The following is a 20,666-nucleotide window of genomic DNA, read 5'->3' as shown; positions in this document are numbered from 1 at the left end:
TTTGTAATACGTCACAATTTCAATATAAGTAGTTACTCTATCATTTCAAGTTTACTGTCCAGTAAAGTAAAATGTATGCCACACCTGTCAGCGTTGAGAAAATGGAGAAATGTGTTGTCGTTTTTTAGTTACATCGTTTTCTAAAAAAAGCGGCCAAATTAGGTACCCCACTCTCCCCTAAGCCTGTCCATCAGTCTGCCGGACATTTCGTTCGTCTCTCTGTTGTCTGTCTGTCTGTCTGTCTGTGGTTACATCTGTCAATACTACGCCCTGCCGAGGGGACCGGCCCGGTCAGTTTTACGACACGCTGTAAACGCTCACTGGGACTCAGTGAGTGTGTGGTGACGTGGTCTACAGTGGCACCAACTGCCACCTGAAGGCGCGTCCCACAACGGGCAGGCCCGGCAAAGATGAAAGGGCGGACAGACGGACAGACGAACAAACTAGCCGGATAGGTTGACAGACGGACGAAAGGACGGACGGACAGAAGGATGGAAGGACTGACGGATAGACAGACGTACCGACGAACGGATATCAGACGGACAGTCTGACAAACAGATAGACACACAGACATGAATAGAAACAAACGGACAGACGTACGGGCAGACAAGCAGATGAACGGACGGACAGGACAGGCAGGAATCGATGACGAACAGATGGATTCAGTGATCGCTACTCGTGGCACGTTTCATTCGAGTGTCCTCATCTCGAAGATGTGATGTTTGTATTGTTGAATGAGCGATGAAGACAATCTCTACCACTGGGCACTGACAGGTGAAGCGTGGGGAAATACTGATTGCTGACAGATGCATGGTCTTGCGACAAATATATGCTCAGTTCATTGACAGCATACCTAAGGTCAAACGTTATTGACCATTAAAGATCCAATAAGATTAATATATTCCTGCCCGGGGCCGGGATGATTCAATAAATGTCACCGAGGCTTTTTTAGCGAAAACTCCGAGGGCCGTTAGGCCCGAGGTGATTTTGCTAAAAAAGCGAGGTGACATTTATTGAATTCCCCGCCTTAGGGCTGGAAGGTGTTTCCCATACCTGCCAAAAAGCTCACAACTATATGATAGTGACGTCAGCAACCATGTGGTTCAACGTATTTAAAGGTAGTGTGCCACCTTTGAAAGATTTCCCATTTTATTTTTCCTAGGATAAGAAGCTTCTGTTTTTACCTAATATCGCAAAAAAAAATCAAAAATGGGCCTGGAATAGTGCCTTTTTCGCCTAAAAGTTTTTCGGTTTTTAGATATGTATAACAACTGTAGTGGGCTCACCTGCAAACAGGCGTCGGGCAACAATCGCGAATGCGGCGCACTTGTGACAATAAGCAAAGGTCATTATAGTGTTACGACCATACGACGTACGGGAATGAGTTATCAGCTGTCTAATCGTAGACAACACAATGTCGAGCCTTAACCCGCGCCCTGCTGGGGGTCCTGGATTTCCACGCCCTGCTGGGGGGGGGGGGTGTTTGAACACCCCCCTTGTAACTCGGCTCCTGGGCCACGTAGCGATACGCGGAAGGCGGCGTTCGAAAGAGCGTAAAAAATAATGACGAAATCACTTCGGTCAATTTTTTGGTCAGGTCAAAGGTCAGGTCACCAGAGATCATTGAAGGCAAAATTTCGCCGATTTCCAGGTCGAATGTCGAAAATTTCCAAGAAGCCAACGCATAACTCGGGAACCAATAGAGCTACAGCGCCGCGGAAAAGCGCATTCGATAGCCCTATTAACGCCCTTTCTGAGCAGTTCTCTCAGATTTGACCTAACGTCAACGGTTTTGCCTGCAGGGGGCAAAAACTGCAAAAATAGCCGATTTTTTCGAAAACAGTTTTTCTGCAATAACTTTTGACCCAAGCCTTGTACGAGCTTACTTTTACCGGCATCGTGTTCCTCTCGTCAAGACGCATCGAATGAACTATGTCTTGACCTTGAAAGGTCAACTTGAAAATTTGACCTCAGGTCAAGGTCATGACCTGACCGGAAAGGGTCATGTTGCATATCAGTCGATCCGTATCGTCGAGCTGAACACATCTAAGGCGTTTTCATCGCTCTAGCATGCCTCTATCAAAAGTTATTTGCGAAAAACTTTTAGCTACCATTCGTGACCTAAGATGACCTCAGGGCATAAACAAGGGTCACGGACACCATTTTCAAGTTCAGTGTGTCTAAACCACTTGTAATTCGGTGTTTGGGAGTGTTTATAATGTCTTTCATCCAAAAGAGGCGCATTTCAATTTTCTCCCATTGACTTATAATGGGGAGGTCGCAAAATTGACCTGACCTTAGGTCATCGATATCAAAATTCTGAGATATACATTTTGTACATGCTATTGCTCTTAGCAATCGCTGAAAGTTTCAAAGCGATCGGTCACTCGGTGTAGCTATGACAGACATTGAAAGTTTTTATGAGGTGAGGTCACTTCAAGTGACCTGGTGACCTGACCTTGAATGACCTTGGTCTGAAATTTTCACAACATGTGTAGAATTGATGTATGGTAAGGTGTACCAAAAACGGCGGCGCTCCGCGCCGCCGTTTTTGAGATATTTGCGAAAAACCACAGGGGGGGGTGTTCAAACACCCCCCCCCCCCCAGCAGGGCGCGGGTTAAACTGTAAGCCCGTATTGGTATTGTTTTTTTTTTTTTATTTGGCTGTCGAACATTATTTATGGTTTGAAATATGATTTTATGTAAAATAATTGATATGAAAAAGCCGTCTTATAACTTATAAGTTATGACCCCATTTCACCACACGCAAGTGGCAGAAATGACAATGATCAGCTGACGCATTTTTCTTGGCCGAAGTCAGAGCGCGCGGCCCGACGCACCACGCGAATTTGGAAATTCCGACCTCGACGAGCATCAGAAGCCACCTAACAGGCGTGTTCGAAACCGCAGGAGACATGGGTGTCGATTTGTATACCTTTGGGGGTGCTGCAGCACCCCCCATGCTCAAATGAGCACCCCCAATGGTTTTCCGGGCACCCCCAATGATTTTGTCCCTCAATAACTCCCACTAACTCTGCTTGAGGAAAATAATTGTTCTGCAGTCTTTCACTAATAAAAATAAAACAATTACGCAATTTACAAGGCATGAAATAAAGATGTAAAGCCAGAAAAGTTAGTTTTAAGAAGAAGAGCGAAAAAAGACGTTAAGTTGTAAAGACACTGGTGTGGGTCCGTCGTACACGGGTGTCGGACCCTTAGAGCTGCTGGCGCGTACCCTTTACAAGCCAGCAGGGGGCTCCAGAGACCGGCGACGGGCCCTCAGAGGCCGGCTAAGGGCCATCAGAGGCCGGTGGTACCTTCAGAAACCCTGTGGGGTCGTCTTTAGAGACCGGAACGGACTTAGACGCCGATGGAGCCCTCAGTCGCCGGTGTGGGGCCTTCAAATGTCACCGGTGGCAGGGTGGCCGTCACATGCGCACTTGTGGGGCCTTCAGAAGCTACGATGTTGGGCCCTCAGAGCCACCGATATAGGGCCTTAAGAGGCACTAGTGTGGGACCCTCAGATATGGCAATGTGGGGCCTTCGGACTGGAGGCGCCGGTGTGGGGGCTTCACAGTCGCCGGTGACGGCCCTCACAGGCGCCGTTGTGGGGGCTCTCAGAGACACTGGTTTAGGGCCATCACAGGCGCGCGTGGGGCCCTCAGAACTGCTGTTACGGAACGGACCCTTCATAGGCCGACAAGAAGATATCAAGAGGTCACCGGTGCCTTCAGGAGCCTTGTGTGGTTCTCAGAGACTGGCATGGTGCGCTCAGACGCCGCTGGGATCCTCCGAGTCACCTGTGTGGGGCCGTCAGGGTCGCTGGTAACTGACAAGGGCCCTCAGAACCGCCCATGTAGGGTTTTTAAAGGCATTGGTGTAGGGCCTCAGAGTTAGGTGTGTGGGGCCCTCAGAGACGCCGGTGTGGCGCTCAGGGGTGCCGGTGAGGGCCCTCACAGTCGCCGTTATAGGGGCCCTCAGAGAAATGGGTGTGGGGCCATTACAGGCGGGTGTGCAGCTCCTAGAGCTGGCCCCCTATAGGCCGGTTAAGCCCCCAGAGGCCGGCAAGTGGCCCTCAGAGGCTGGCTTGGGCCCCTATGAAGATCTTAATGTTGGTACTTGTGGGCCCATGAGGTGTTCTTACGAGCCTTGTGGGGCCCTTCTGAGTCCAAATATAGCCAACCTGGACCCTCAGCGGCCAATTGGCGCCGCAGTGCCCCTCAGGCCCGAATAACCCGATGGGCCCCTGAACCTAACGGGGGGGGGGGCATGAGCCTCACGGGCCCACCTGGCTACGCCACTGAGGAAAATCGTAAACCCATAAATATCGAAATGCGATCACCTGTCATTTTTTAACGATTATTGTGATCGTCTGATTAACGCCAGAGCCTCGTAGCTATACCGTTGCCTCCCGCGCAATGTCCGCCCCTGTGGACCGCAGGGGCTGCTGCACCGGTGCTAACCGCGGTCATCGGTTTCTGTCACCTTATTACAGAGGTGCTGGGGCTGCTGCCGAGCTGCCGGCAAATGTACGACTTTTTCGGAAAGATGTTTATGTAATGAGGTAGCCAAGTACTAGGACGAGCAGAATGATTTTGAAGAACGTTCAACCTTTGGGAAATATTAGTGGAAATCCCGGGATTATCAGTACCTTATGGGGATACCCAACCATGCCTTTTACGGTTGTGCCCATGGCAAAGCTGCAATCTTTCACCCGGTGCAGGGGTTGAGCACCCCCAACCATTTTGAGAAATCGACACCCCTGGCAGGAGATGATGATGAACGGGTTTATCGAAACTTGATTGGATGAGCATATCGGTAATAGCGATTTCAGTGTGTGCATTTATTGTTCATAGTGGTGTGAAATGTGGTTGGGGTACGACCGACAACCCGTCGGGGCGAATTTCGCACTGGGGTACTCAAAATTTGAAGAATTTAAGACGTTTCCATGAGTTTTGAAGGTATGGATAAGTTCTAAAAATCCGGTTCTCCTTATCTGGGCCGTTAACTCCATACGGTCCAAGAAAGCTGGCACACTACCTTTAACGTGTTTAACCACACCCCTTGAACCACACGGCTTGTAATATTAAAGCATAGTGCACGTGCCGTTTAAATGCCTGGATGTCTCGATTTAATCATGCAATGTAGCAGGTATGGGAAAATCCGATCTTGCACACCCGATACAGAAGCTCTGAAGTTATAGGGCACATTCAATCTGTCCTTCAGTGCTTTTCTTCGTTTGCCTTCAAACGCTATCACATATTTATAAAAAAAAAAAATATTGCCAAGCTTTACAGACATGAACAGGGGCGCGGGAACTACTTTCCGACTGGGGGGGGGGGGGGGGGGCACACCATAATAGAGATTAACCTAGGGTACCCCCAAATCTAGTTTTCTCACCGGTTTTAGGCCACTTATTTTTCACCCCTCGGCTTTTTCAACAAAAAAAAGAAAACATTTGCAAAAAAGTGTGGTATTCCGTCTCAAAGCTGTGGGGGCACCGCCCCCACGGCCCCAGAGTTGGGGGGGCAAGCTGCCCCCACTGCCCCCCGGCTCCCGCGCCTATGGACATGAAAATGTGCAGTCATGCAGCCATGCAAAGATGGCATGACACGACGTACCGTACACACGTCTTGAAGCTACCTGACTACAGTCTATCCGCGATGAGTCCCCCACGCCAGTAATGCCCCCAGTAGTGGCATCTCACTCTCGGGCCGCGTGCCATACGTTTCACGCAATTATCGAGGAATTCCAAATGGACCCGCCGAGCGCGGTCGGTGGATATTTGGTTTTATGATGTGTCGAGTGCTCGCGCCGGCCGCAGGCAGCCGACGCGACGGGCCGGCAACGGGTCGTAAATTTTGGCATGCCAACCCGGAGAGTCCCGGGACGCAGCCATGAAGATGGAGGATGGCTATTGGTCAATTTTCACCGCAGAAATCTGCGGGCGAAGTGTGCCAACGGCCACTAGCCTAGACGGGCATTGTCATATATCCAGTGTTACTCTACATCTACAAGAATCATCAAGTTTATGCGTCCCTTCACGGAGTTACAATGATGTCAGACCAGCAAAACTATTGGCATCACTGTACTTTTACATTCTGGGCGCTGTAAGCCTCCATACATGAATAAATCCGATCCAGTGTGGCATCATATTTCTTTATTGAGAGGATGATCCCAAAGCTTGCGTGATTGTGATTCGTGTAATGTTTTGGATTCCAGCCTACATAGTCCTACTGGATAAATCACTAGCGTTTTCCGAGTCCTGCTAAGCGGTCAATTGAGCCTTTTCATCCATTGACAGCCTTGGCGTCGCGATGTCCCTGCTCACCATACAGTTCCATTCCACGCCAAATTACCCCTGCTCATCAAATAGTTCTCTCCAGTCGTGTCCTCTGTTGCGCTCATCTGAGACGTTCCTCTAACGCACAACGCTGAGGTGTTCTCCATCCCTCCCGTCCGCAGTTGAGACCGATGCCCTCTGAAGGCCCTGCTCTGACCGTGACGTACCCCACTGACACGCTGTCCCTCCCTGCCTGTCCACAGGTGACCGACTGTTCTGCCCGGAGCCCTTCTCAGCCGTGCACCAGCCCGTCTCCGGCGACCTGACCTGCCCAGCGCCGTTCCCGCCGTGCTCAGTGGCGCCGTTCCCGGAGTGCTCGCCTCAGCTGGGCTCCGCCGGCGTACCGTTAGGCTCCCCGGCCTACCTGCGACCTGAGCTGCAGGACCAGCAGCTGAGGCACGCCGCGGCCGGGTACCAGTGTCAGTGGCCGCCGGCGGCGCTCTCCGCGGCCTCTGGATACAGGACCACAGTCGGCACTCCCTCGCCGGCCTCCTCAGTCTCGACCGGCGGCCCCGCGGCCGGCTGGGCTGACGGTGGCGCCGGCGGCGGCGGTGGTGGTAACTACTGGTGTGGTGACTCGCCGCCTACCGAGTGGGGCGCCACCGGTCCGGGCGGCCGGTGTGCGGTGAAGCTGGAACCGGCGTGTCTCCTGACGCCACCGCACGGTTCTCCGGCGGCCTGTGCTGGTCCACCAGCGCGGCTCACCCACCCGCACCCCTCGCCTGTGAGCGGAGCGCAGCTCTGGCCCACGGGCCCCGTACCAGCCTCCTCCTGCGGCCAGAGTTGGACGCCGGCCCCGCCGGATGGGCTCACCGGCTGGCCACCAATGGACCCGGGCGCTGCCGGTCCCCTAGATAACCCGCTGACCGAGTGTGCCATGGGTACAACTGTCGGCTACTTCACTCCACCGGGGCACCATCTGTCTATGGACGGGGCACCGCCCGCCAGTAGGTGTCTAGGTCACGGCGAAACCCGCCAGTAGCGGTCAGGGGGCCAGGTCAGCCGTCCCAGTGTACCGCCATCAAATGTGTCCAGGTCACGAGCGCCTTCCTGAGTGATCCAGCCCGCACGGAAGCGTCCGAGTGTCGCCGAGATACAGCCGTGTCAACGCCACCTTTCCCGAGTTAACGCCAGCGCCCCGCTGCCGTGATAGCAGCGAGTTAACGTTCATGGCTGAATATTGACTGAACGAACGTCCATGACAAGCTGCCGTGTCCGGTCGGTGCTGAGGTACCGTGTGCTGTCCGTGCCGGCCAGCCGTGCCGTTCTTTCCGTGCGGCCCGGCCCGTGTCACCAGCAGTGTGCGCGCTCACAGCTCACAGCTCACTGAGTCGGCTGCATCACAGCGCTGACTCCTCTAATTATCCGTGAGCTAGCAGTTATGAGTCAGGGCTCGATTAGCTCATAGCACTGGCTCCGCTAATGAGTCGTGAGCTAACAGTCATGAGTCAGGGCTCGGTTTGCTCACAGCGCTGGCTCCCTTATGAGTCTTGAGTTATTAACCATGAGTCAAAACTCGTTAGCTCACAACGCTGACCCCACTAATGAGTCGTGAGCTAGCGGCCATGCGTCAGGACTCGGCTAGCTCACATCGTGACTGGGCTTGCGTTTCACGGAGCTAAAACCGTAGCTCGTAGGGCTGATTGCTATCATGCAAGCTGTGCATTCGTGAATTGGGTATCGATTCTACTCGTAATAGTATTATTTTTTAACTGTCTACTGAGTATAGTTGGCGCTTTATCACGTGTGGGAACATTGTTGTAAACGTATAATCAGCGTCAACTAAGACCAGGTTGAAGCGTACTCGTACTTTTGAAATGTGTTCACTACATGAGGCTGCCTATGAAAACACAGGTGCGCTTGTAGCAGTCGGAAAGGACCCCTGGAAATTCCCAGTGCCTTTAAAAAGCGCATTATATGTCAGAAACTGCCAGCTGTAAACTACATTCTTAATTTGTGATCACAACTAATGTGCTTACGCCGTTGCCCGGTCACAATCACACACACACACGCACACACACCCAGAAAGGGACAAAGGGACAAAAGGCGTACTGAAGTAGGACGTCCGTTCACAGCGGCGGGCTCCCTGCTGCTGATTGGTTTTTGCACAGATTGTGTTACATGCCTGCTCCATGGTGGTTAATGGCTGCTTCATACTCTATATGTATGAGTTCTGTGCCTGTACCATTTTCCTTGGTCTATATGTCAGTGTTATGAGCTATGATCACATGTCCACAATGGTTAGGTACACCGACCCGGTTTCGCGTCCCTGATAGAATGACCGGCAGTTATTATCAGAACATGTGTGTGGCGAGGTGTATCTGTGGCTGACAGCCAGGTGTGGTTTCCTTTTAAAATATGCATTGTTTATCGCTCTTAGCAATGGCCATATTAGAGATGAAGATCCCCTTGTTCACTTTGTTCGTATTCCTAGGAGCATTTGTGAAATAAACTGATTTACTGTGATGATGCCTTCCATGCTAATTACCGTAGCTATACATCGTATTTAGCGTTCCTTGGTCATAGATGATCGCTTGGCACCAGCCAAGAGCCCTCTGATCAAAACGTATTTCGCTGGCGTACTGTAAATGTGTTTGTTCTAACTGCTGCTGCGATGATGGTAGCTGTGTCAAAATATACAGTGTGTGCTTTGAGGTGTACTCTCGCTGATTGAACAGAGACCGAATCTGTTTTCGTGCACTTCACCACTGTCAATAAATGTATGTGCACTGATGTCACAAATATATCGCCATGAAATGACGCCTTGTGTTTTAGGCTGTTTTACTGCTGCATACGTACTTGGGAGAAATATGTTATTTATTGTGACGCGATAACGAGTAGACGACACATTTTTGAGAGTAATAAAAAACGCGGATAATATTGCTAAATAAAATTTAACGATAACCAGAAAATGGGCCACTGACTAATGATACGTTGCCTCGTTTTCTTTAACACCTCGCTTGATTTTTTTCAACGTGCCCCGAACTAAAATCACATTTGACCCATTTGCTACTCTTTGTGAACTACGGCATAATTTGAGCACAACAGTCATGCACGGTAGGTTGCCTGTCAATAACAGGATCAGTAACCTAACCTTCCATGCGGTGGGGGGGGGGAAGGGCATTTTTTGCCCCCCCCCCCTTAGTTTTTTCGATATATCTCCAGAACCGCTGCGCCGATCGTCACCAAACTATCAGTACCCTCCCGTCAAAAGCTTTTGCACATTGTGACAAAAAATCCAAAGGTTTTGATATGTTGGCCACTAAAAACGTCAGAGTGTTACCCATTTACAAAACGTCAGGTAGGTACCCATATTATGCCATTTTCGAACAAACAAAAAAAAAAGTTTCGCAAGAAGACCTGTCAGGCCTACAGCCTTAGAGATACAGAAAACAGTTTTTGACATAAAAGGTGTAGAATTAACGGGGCTAAAAAACTACAATCTCGGATTTTTTAAATTATAAAAACCAAGAAAATATTTTTTTTTTAATATAATAGCCGAAAAATCCATTTTTTTTAAATTTCGAAAAAAAACTGAATATATGTGACAGTACCTACCCCTTCTATCCCCATACCAAATTTGAGATCGATACCTCTTTTTTGGCCAAGTTATAGCGAAAAAAAAAAACTTCAAAATTGATGACGTCAACTTTTCAATCTCTATTTTTAGCAATTCTAACCCTCGTAGCGCAAAACAAGGACAACCATTAGACTCCCCGTGACGAGGTGCATCGAATCGATAAGCACCCATTTTATGCAAAACTATCAACTTTGAAATTTGACCTTTTTTGACCTGACCTTGACCTGACCTCCACCAGAAAGTGATCTAAACCGTGATGGTCTTATAACCAGCACCATTGAGTTGGAAATGAAAAATGGCCATAAAACATGCATCGCACAATCTTAGTAAAGTTGGGTTCATGTGCTGACCCTTAGTGACCTGACCTGTGACCTGACCTGGTATTATCAGTGACCTCTAATAGCAACATATGCACTAAGCAACTGACGTCTTATCGCTGATTTTCGACAAAATTCGTGTTACTCGATGTTATAGCGCATTCCCTAGTGAACGGTGAAACATTTTATCTTTGACCTGACCTGTGACGTCATCGGTGACTCCGACGTCAATGAAATTTAGTTTCCTTCGACAAATTTGACAGGGCTATCGAACGCCGTTTGAATTTTACGGATCCGTCTAGTAGTTTCGGAGATACAGGGAGGGCAAAAATGCCCCCCCCTCACCACGCGGAAGGTGGCCGGGAGGCCCACCGCCTGCCGGGCGAAAGATAAACAGTGGCGAAATTGACACGACAGAACCAAACATTGAAGTACAGCTTTAAAGGGAAGTAGTTGATATATCACGAGTAGCTAGGTCGTCAAAAACGATTCGATTTCTGCTGATGACGCAACAGCTCGCTAGTCGCTTTGCAGTGCTGAAAATGGTGAGATCCAGTGGTTCTAAGAACCTGTCATCTTCGTGAGTTCGGAGTGTACAGATTGAGACACTGTTGTGTGCTGTTCTGCGGACGCAGAGGGCCGAAGACCGGACGCAGAGCGCCCCTTCGGCGCGGACGCTCGATGCAGAGGAGCCTTGAAGCGCGGACATTCGCAGGAGCCACATGTGGCGCGAACGCTCACAAGAGACGCTCACGGACTCGCGTCGTGCGGACGCTCACTCGCGGATGTAGAGGACCACAGTGGCGCGCGGCCTGTTGAGCGGCCAGAGCAGATCGCCGCCTGTGGTCACCACCGACCGCCAGGTCAAGTACGAGGTGCGCGAGTTGATCGTTGTGTAGAGCTCCGATCGGGCCGGGTCGTTAATAAGGTACGGGAACGCCAGCCAGCCGTCGTCGTACGCCAGAGTCGGATTGACCTGGAACTGACCGCCGCTCAGAGGAACCAGCTCGGTGCCGATCAGAGTCAGCGACCGGGAGGCGGTCAGCTTCTGCACCACGGCTGGAACGGGACAGCGGCGTCACAGTACAGGCAGGAGTCAGAAGTCGGTAACGGGTCAAAGGGGCAGCACACTACAGACAGAAGTCTGTAACGGACCAGGAGGCGTCACAATACAAATAGGGGCCTGTAACGGGACAGAGGGATGGTGGTCAAACTACAGATTTATCTGTGTTTACTTTACACTCATGCTACAATGCCTACATATTACTCCACATATAATTCACAGACCCACTGTCCGAGTGCCGATTCTAGCTAATTGTAGTGCGTTTCTTACTTGGCTCTCCTTGGTACTCGTGGGCGATCATGAACACTTCGTAGGTGCTGCCTGACATCGAGTCCCTGATCAGGTCAGCGTACCTGCGCGGAACAAGAGGCGAAGTGAGATCACCGCTGGTCAGTATTTTCGAAACATTTCCTCTGTGTTTTTTAAACATTGAAATAAATCGATAGGGTGCTAAGCGCAAGGAGCGAAAAGTGAAAAAGGGATGAAATAACGTTAATGATTTCAAGAAACTGCAATTTTGTCTTTTGCTCTACGTATACCTATTAGTTAGTACTATATCGTGACGTTACCACTTTTCTCTCTACACAGAAGTACATGGAAATTAGGAGTACTCTACCAGAGAAGGTTTACCAGAACTACCGTTGGTTTTCGAAACATTATAGCTGCTCTATTAGATTGCAGTATGAGTTGGTTCATCAAAACGCGTCAAATGTGCAGGGCTTGATCTTTGTGATCGCTGAGGGCCAGACCTTTGTGATCGCACCTTTGACTGGACCAAATACAGTGCTTTCTTATGTGTATTTCTTCTTTCGACCGCCCCGCATTGCTTGTCACTGCTTGTCACTTGGTCGGGGACCAGTGGGAGCTAACCGATAAAAACGCCATTTTCCACATTGATTTGCTATATTCGGACCACCAGAGCGCAGATCCCAGCAGAAATGCTTTTGTGACTGTCAGTCAAGGTATTAGCTGCCATAAAGCCTCCCAGCTGCGGTAGATGCGTCTCATACCTGACACGGTAAGTCGCAGGTGCATCTTGGCCGGAGCTGGGCTGGTGATCCGTCGCAGAGACGTGGCAGTGAACGTCGGCTGGCCTCCCGGGAGCCAGCTCCCGTCTGTGTACGACAGGACAGTGAAGTTACGCCGTCTCAGGAGCGCCCGGCGGGAGTCTCAGCAGCGTCCGACGGTGCTGGCCCCCATCATGCATCTGAGCGCTCCGGCTGAAAACGTATCTGCAGCGGTGGACCTGACCTCGTTCCAGCCAGGTGAGCAGGGTGACCCACTGGATCCTTCCATGCAGCTGCTTTGCGTGGCTCAGATAGTGATCTCTGCCGTTCCGTCACTATTTCTAGTTCGTGACATCAGACGCTCACAGGGTCCTGGAGCTCTTGATGAGCTGCTTCTTCTGAGGGCTTTCATCAACGGCATATGCTGGCCCATGACGAACGCCTTCAGCCTGCTGGTGGACAGCCTGCGAGGGATGCTACCGGCGACGTGGCTGCGCCCGGTCTGTGCCATCCACGGGTTGGTGATAGTGAACGGGATCGGTCTGGTAACCGCCTCGAACAGCCTCCTCAGTCTGTGTCGTCTGCTGCAGCTGACGGTCGCCCGTCGCCCGGCCGTGGCCTGGCGCATCACGCAGCGGCTCCTCGCCTGGCAGAACCGGGTGGCTATGCTCCTCCTGGCTGGCCTGTTCTCGTCCCTCTTCTTTGCCGACATGCTACCAGGGGCCTACACATTCTGGTGCACAGACACCTTGTCCTCGGAGCTGAAGGTCTGGCCCAACATACCCCTCACCATCAACAGCGCCATGCACTTGTTGACGTTCTTCTGCAGCCTGGTCCTGTTGCAGGTCAGTAGCGGGACACCGGACACCGGTCGGCCTCGCAACTACCTGCCGGCGTACAGCTGGGCGCAGCTCTGTCTCGTCACGGTCATCGCCAAGACCGTGCTGGTGCCGTTCAACACCAGCAACCTGAGTCTGAAGCAGAAGTACCTCGGCAATGTGGCGCTCTTCACCGTCATGTCGGGGCTGCTGGACCCGTGCCTGCAGATGCTGATGGCCAGACGCTGGCGACAACACATCAGGAGGCGGCGCCTGCAGATCGCCCAACTGCGAGACACACCCCAGCGCGGCTTCGTCATCCCCGTCATCAGGCTTGAGTTGATCTGAGGTGGTGACTGTTGAGCCTGTGTAAGAACTCGGAAGACATCGCCTAGCCTGAGAGCAGGTTGGAGCACTCGGCTGCGTCCCTCTTTGTGGCGATAAACTAAACCGCAGAAGCGTGTTTAAGAGCAAGAAGTAAACTTCTGCAACGGGTTGTCGAAATCCTGACTTGATAAACACACTTTCGCAAACTTTCTGAAGTGATCGAGATGAATCTATTGAGTGCAGGCTGAGACTGGCTTAGTTGTAAGACAAACTAGTGCTACAGTAATGGTCGCTACGGCTACCCTTGATGGTGCACGGACTAGAGTGGACCGAGGAAACAGCTTATTGTTCATCTTTGGCTCTAAAGTCACGAAGTGCAGCACACGCGACGTGTTGTGTGGACTGTGGACTCTGGAGGGTCAAAAATGATGCGATAATGTAACGAGTGTACCTATCTACTGAATAGACTACATGTAAGAAAATAAGAATGTTTCGTTGTGAAAAGAGCTACGTACCTACTGTTTCGTAGTAAGTTTCAGCTTCGATAGAAACTGTTGTTTACATTATAGGAATACCTGATTTATCAAAGAAGCATACGTTATTTTCTAGCAAAACATTGAATACGTTCATTATATTCGTATTTTGTACTTGTATTTGTAGATACGATCTCTATTGTATGGCTTTTCAGACCGCGAAATATATTTGTTGTAAAAGATATTTGTATATACTGGTCAAGCTTGGTGCATTCGCCACATAACCCGGCATGAAAAAGCCTTTACCGATGCCCACTAGCAAAAACACTTCGTCATACTAACGTTACTTTTAGCGCCGCAATGCTTTTGAGGATTTGTCAACACAGTGCCGTCCCAAAGCCAATGGTTATCAACATAGGCCAGGGCTAAAACGGCAACCAAAACTGTTCAGCTGGATGGATGCTGGCCGCTATTTTTCCAGGTCCAGGACTGGACTGAGGTCTTTATGCCTGGTGATGGAGTGGTTAGCGGGTTACCTGATGACCAAGTAGTTGTTTGGGTTCTTGATAAGAGAGTACTCGGTACCTTATGATCGAGTAGTAAATTTATTACATGGTAAGAGAGCACTTATTGCTTGAGGATGGAGTAGGTAGTATCAAGTAGTATGTAACCGGATCACCTGAGGATTGAGTAGTTAACCCGCGCATGACTGGGGGGAGGGGCCTTACAGAGCCCCCCTCCCGTTTTTCAGCAATATCTTCTAAACAGTTTGACGGATCAACACGAAACTTGCGGTACCTTCAAAGGCATCACTTTGACACCTTGTTTCAAAATTTCAACTTTCTAGCTACCATGGTTTGACCGGAAATGACGTCAGAGTGACGTCATGTCGGCCGATTTTCATGCAAAATACTGAATTACGGCAAACGCTCTCAAGAGCTCAGTTTTAAAGCTAGATCCATTTTCTTTGCATGAGTGGACTACAAATACACGTAGCTATCAAACTGACATCTGGAATTTTCGATATTTTGCAATTTTTGAAAAATATGTATTTACAATTACAAAAATATATTTTTTGATTTTTTCAAAAAGTTTTTGACTTTTCGCAAAAACCGGAATATAGGGATAGAACACTTACTGATGAACTACATTTGCAAGATTTAGCCCAATATCTTCAAAAATAGCCAAGTTATTCGCATTATTGTCAAAATTTTACAATTCTATGTTTTTTTTTCAAATCCGTTTTTCAGTACGTTTTTGACGTCGTACAGCAATATAAATGGCACCATCGTGTTCCTGAGCTCAAACTGCATCTGATAGGCACCTTTTTTGTTGAAAAATTTCATTTTCAAAATTTGACCTTTTCTGACCTGAAAGTGACCTGACTTCTGGTAAACTCAGCTGACATTGACCTCAAATGACACAGACGACACTATTTTCGAAATCTATGAGTAAAATGGACCATAAAACATGCGTCACGTGACCGATACATGATATACAGTTTTCGTGACCTAGGATTACCTGGCCTTGACCTTATAAATTCGAAGTAAAAGTTCGGTACCCTCAGGGTATCTAAGGCATCCGTCAAGGAGTGCGTAAACCAAAAATGAGCCTGATCGGACCGGCCGTCCGGTGGTCAGAGCCTAAATTGTGAACTAGCAAAAATGTCGATAATTTTTAATTTGACCTGACCTGTGACGTCATCGGTGACCTCGAGGTCAATGAAAATAGGTTTCGCTCGACAGTTTTTCCAGGGCTATCAGACGCCATTTGAATTTTGACGATCGGCCCAGTAGTTTCGGAGATAGGAGGGGGGCTCTGTAGAGCCCCCCCCCCCCCCAGTCACTCGCGTTATGGAAAATACCCCAGTCATGCGCGGGTTAAAGGTAGTGTGCCAGCTTTCCTGGACCGTATGGAGTTAATGGCCCAGATAAGGAGAACCGGATTTTTAGAACTTATCCATACCTTCAAAACTCATGGAAACGTCTTAAATTCTTCAAATTTTGAGTACCCCAGTGCGAAATTCGCCCCGACGGGTTGTCGGTCGTACCCCAACCACATTTACACCACTATGAACAATAAATGCACACACTGAAATCGCTATTACCGATATGCTCATCCAATCAAGCTTCGATAAACCCGTTCATCATCATCTCCTGCGGTTTCGAACACGCCTGTTAGGTGGTGCGGTAGACCGCGCCCAAAGCCAGGGCCCCGGTAACGTGAGGGGCATTCCACGTCAAATCGAACAAAAATCGGCTGTTTTGCACCTTACCATCAGCGATTTCATTATAAATTTGTGAGCGAGTTCTTGTGTCGCCCCGGACATTACATTGATGTTTTTTGCACATTCTGACCACAGGTCTTCTAAATATAGGGCATCAATTTTTTTACAAAATGTTGTATCTTTATATTTTTGAACGACCATAACTTTGGTTGTACTTGTTTGATTTGAATGAAATAAACCTTAATGTTTAGGTAATTTCTTAAGCATTTGTTTAGAATTACATCGACTTAAATATATGACCTTGAAATTTGCTTAACTCTGTTCTTAAGCACAAAAATTGAAATAGCAAAAAACACGCCACCTTCGATTTGGCTCATTTTCATATATTTTATTGCCTACCATATTCTTAACAACCTGTGAAAAAATTAGAGTGGGCCATTCATAAGTTTTGAAGAAAATGGCACATATGCAAACGTATGTTATCACGCGCAGTGGAGGGGGAAGAGTGAATTTCGCCCCACCCCTCCTGTTTTTCGCCAATATCTCATAATATTGATGCGAAATTACTTATGGCTACCTGTCCAGAATTGAATTGCACATCTCATCGTGCAAGCAATAAGAAAATCGGTTCACAACTGTTCTAGTAATAGCGGTGTAAAGTGAACATCCTGTCGCCGCGGCGACGCGGCGACTCGGCAGCCGGCGCCGACCGCTACGCGCCGCCTGAATTGTAGACTGTGCCGGGACGGAACGGAACGGTTCCGTCTTTACATCGCGCTCCTTACCGCTGATTACGTTCGATTCGCGTCAAATTTTGTGAGAAGACTAAGAAATGTACAGGCAATCTTATGGTGAAAGAATTCTGAAAATAGGTTGGTAAACAATTGAAATATGAACGTGTAAACATAAAATTGTGACTGCTGCGTTTCCCGCGTCGGCCGATCCCGCCTCAGCCGGCGACATGTTACTCTTAGCAGGACTCTAACTGCCATATTTATTTATTATCGGATTAACTAGAAATTCCCCATACATACTCAAAAATGTATGTTCTTTCGTATAGTGAAGATCAAAAGACGTGAAGATATCGTTGCGTGATAATGTTTTCGTTGAATCTATTTCATGATGCATTTCCACACGGCTCAAAATTCACCGCAAAATACCGTTTGCCTGAGACACTTTTACAATGGAACGTGAATGCTTGACTACGATGACTATGCATTTCCATTCTCGCAGAGTTTGGGATATCACTAATCAGCAATCATTCATTTCAGAAAGTGTACACAAGCAAGCATGTCTTGACTCTGTCTTTCAAGGTCACGCGCGGTTGCGTGATGTTGATGCATGAAAACGGCGTTTGCCGCGAAAGTTATGAATGGCCCACTCCATTTTTTTTTCACAGATGGTTAGGAACATTGTGACGGACATAATATGTAAAAATTACTCAAATCGAAGGTGGCGTGTTTTTTCCTATTTAAATTTTTCTGTTTTAATTCAAGGTCAAATGCATTTCAAGGTCACTTCAATTTAATTTTATAATTAAAAATCAAAGCCTTATCAATTGCCTACAAGACCCTGTTAATATCATTTTGATACCAGAAAAGGAACCAGAGTTATAAGCATTTAAAAAAAAAAGATGTGTGGCATTTTTGGCTATATTCGATGACCTATATCTCGGCGATACGTTATCAAATTTCGAAAATTTTACACGTAACTCAGTTTTGAACCATGCCCAGTCTGCCTACAAATTTTCAGAAAAATCGAAGGGGATGACGGATTTCGGTGTTTGATTTGACGTGGAATGCCCCGTGAGGTAGCCGAGTCGGGGCAGCGTGCGCTGACCCAAGCCGGGGCCGCGCGTCCTCCCGGTGTCATGTGATAGCCCGGGGCTGCCCGCGGGAATGCGGTAGACCGCGCCCAAAGCTGCGGCCCCGGCTTGGGTCAGCGCACGCTGCCCCGACTCGGCTACCTCACGTTACCGGGGCCCTGGCTTTGGGCGCGGCTTCTGCTCATACTTTGTGGTGCGGTGGTGGTGCGTCGGGCCGCGCGCTCTGACTTCGGCCAAGAAAAATGCGTCAGCTGATCATTGTCATTTCTGCCACTTGCGTGTGGTGAAATGGGGTCATAACTTAAGAGACGGCTTTTTCATATCAATTATTTTACATAAAATCATATTTCAAACCATAAATAATGTTCGACAGCCAAATAAAAGAAACAATACCAATGCAGGCTTACCGTTTAAGGCTCGACATTGTGTTGTCTACGATTAGACAGCTGATAACTCATTCCCGTACGTCGTAACTCTATAATGACCTTTGCTTATTGTCACATGTGCGCCGCATTCGCGATTGTTGCCGACGCCTGTTTGCAGGTGAGCCCACTACAGTTGTTATACAATATACATATCGAAAAACCGATAAACTTTTAGGCGAAAAAGGCACTATTCCAGGCCCATTTTTTATTTTTTTGCGATATTAGGTAAAAACAGAAGCTTCTTATCCTAGGAAAAATAAAATGGGAAATCTTTCAAAGGTGGCACACTACCTTTAATGCCTGACGATAAAGCAGTTACTTTGGTCTTTGCTTACCTGACGATGGGGTAGACATTACCTGATGATAGGGTATGATAGGGTATGATAGGGTAGATCAGTTTACCTTAGAATTGGATAGCTATTATACCTGATAACAGTGCAGTTGCTTTGGTTACCTGAGGATGGAGACGGGGTAGTCGGTGTATTACTTGGGGATGGAGTCGTTACTTACCTGAGAATGGAGTAGTCGATGGCCTCGCTGGGGTAGCCGTCCCGCGGGTGCAACTTGTAGAGGACGTTGTCGGCCGACCAGGCCACGCCGTCGGTGGGTACGTTATGCGAGGCCAGCAGCAGCGTGGCGCCGCTGTACTGGCCCTGCATGCGGCAGTAGAGCCTGTGCTCCTGGCCGTCCAGGTAGCCAAAGTAGCGGTGGTCAGGCAGTGCGCCGTTCCGCTCCCAGGCTCGCCGGCAGGTGACCGTCGGGTCGGAGGTGCAGATGCGGCCGCGACACGCGTCTCCCGGCGTCACGCAGTCGCTGTCCGAGCGACAGAACTCGTCACTCCCGGAGCTGGAGGGCATGAAGAAGAACTGGGTGACCTGGCTGCCGGCCGGCTGCCGCTGGAGCTCCCCGTAGCCGCCCACACGGTTGTACAGGGTGCACTCGCCCGTGTCAGGGCGGAAGCTGAAGCTCCTGCAGGCGGTGTCCTGGTGGCACAGGCCGCAGCAGTTGCAGGACGACGCCGGGCTGGCCAGCGTGCTGGCACCGATCACCAGCGAGGAGTCGAGGCCACCGTAATACTCCGGGATGTCTAGGCAAGCTCTGGCCACCCCAAACATGTAGCCGATGATCCAAACGCAAACGAATAACTTCATTTCCTTGCTGATCCCTGAACGCGTTTTCTGCAAATAATAAATTGCGTTATGACAATAGGTACAGTCAAAAGAAGATATCTTTTACATATGGCGCAATATATCAGTGAATTGTCAATGCCTTCCCAACCTGTTGGTCAGATTTTCAGCATTCAAATGGCATTTGATAGCCCTGAAAAACTTCTAGTGAGCCCCAATTTTTCTTCAACTTTGAGGTCACTGATGACGTCACAGGTCAGATCTAAGTGAAAGTTATTAACCCGCGCACCGACGGGGGTCTGCGCCAACTAAGAACCAACGGGGGGGGGGGGGCGGATGACCGCCCCTCCCCCCTGAGATCTCGAGAACGAAGCAAGATATCGACAAGCGGTAAACGGCATGGGATATGCACGGACAAGGTCTACAATTTTCACAAAGGTCATTTTCAGGTCAGGTCAAAGATGACGTCACAGAGGTAAAAAAGTCAAAATGGCGGCGCTAGATATGGAGAGAGTTTTTCTCGAATAACTTTCGAACTAGTCAAGATAGGAACAAACTAAGTGCATCATCGTGATCCTCTCGTCAATCAGCATCGAATGATATACATGCTGACCTCGAAAGGTCAAGGTCAAAGGTTGACCTCAGGTCACGTGACCTCGAGGTCATCATGTATATCATTCGATGCGCCTTGACGAGCTGAACACAATGAGACCATCCGCGCGCCTGTATCTTGTTCCTGTACGGAGTTATTGGCAAAAAACCTTTGGTGACCTTTGATGACGTCACATGACCTTACAGCTGTCTAACAGCAAAATAGACCCCAATGTAGTGAAGGTTGATCGTATATAAGGTCATGTATGGTTTATGGGGTCATTCCGACCCGTTTTAGTGGTAAAAACAGGGAGTTGATTTTTCCCCAATGGACTTATAATGGAGAGGTCGAGAAATTGATCTGACCTTAACCCTATTCCTGGCGGGCTCCGCCGGGACAAGAAACTTGCGGGGGGGGGCCGATTCGGCCCCCCCTTCAGATCTCAAAAACTACAAATCGCAGCGACAAACGGTAAACGGCATCGGATACGCACGGTCAAGATCTACAATTTTTACTAAGGTCATTTTCAGGTCAGGTCAAA

General features: G+C 49.1%; 2 protein-coding genes across 2 annotated transcripts in view; one reads left to right on the top strand and one right to left on the bottom strand.

Annotated features, from left to right (window-relative positions):
• LOC122386428 (T-box transcription factor T homolog) overlaps nt 1-9,102 on the top strand; it is a 32,222-nt gene extending 23,120 nt beyond the window's left edge. Inside the window, exon 8 of the mRNA XM_043375607.1 lies at nt 6,548-9,102. Within this exon, the coding sequence (XP_043231542.1) occupies nt 6,548-7,326 (779 nt within the window). The 3' untranslated portion in view covers nt 7,327-9,102. The remainder of the gene's footprint in view (nt 1-6,547) is intronic.
• Nucleotides 9,103-9,149: 47 nt separating this feature from the next.
• On the bottom strand, nt 9,150-19,581 carry LOC122386402. Its single transcript, XM_043375572.1, has 3 exons — nt 18,917-19,581; nt 11,575-11,657; nt 9,150-11,300 (listed from the first exon to the last, which is right to left on the bottom strand). Exons 1-3 carry the CDS (start codon nt 19,555-19,557, stop codon nt 11,017-11,019), a joined length of 1,008 nt encoding a protein of 335 aa, XP_043231507.1. The 5' UTR covers nt 19,558-19,581; the 3' UTR covers nt 9,150-11,016.
• Nucleotides 19,582-20,666: the final 1,085 nt, after the last annotated feature.

This window comes from Amphibalanus amphitrite, unplaced genomic scaffold (assembly GCF_019059575.1).
Source record: "Amphibalanus amphitrite isolate SeventyFive unplaced genomic scaffold, NRLGWU_Aamphi_draft 000250F_arrow, whole genome shotgun sequence".
NCBI lineage: Eukaryota > Metazoa > Arthropoda > Thecostraca > Balanomorpha > Balanidae > Amphibalanus > Amphibalanus amphitrite.
This window is presented reverse-complemented; position numbering and strand designations above follow the sequence as displayed.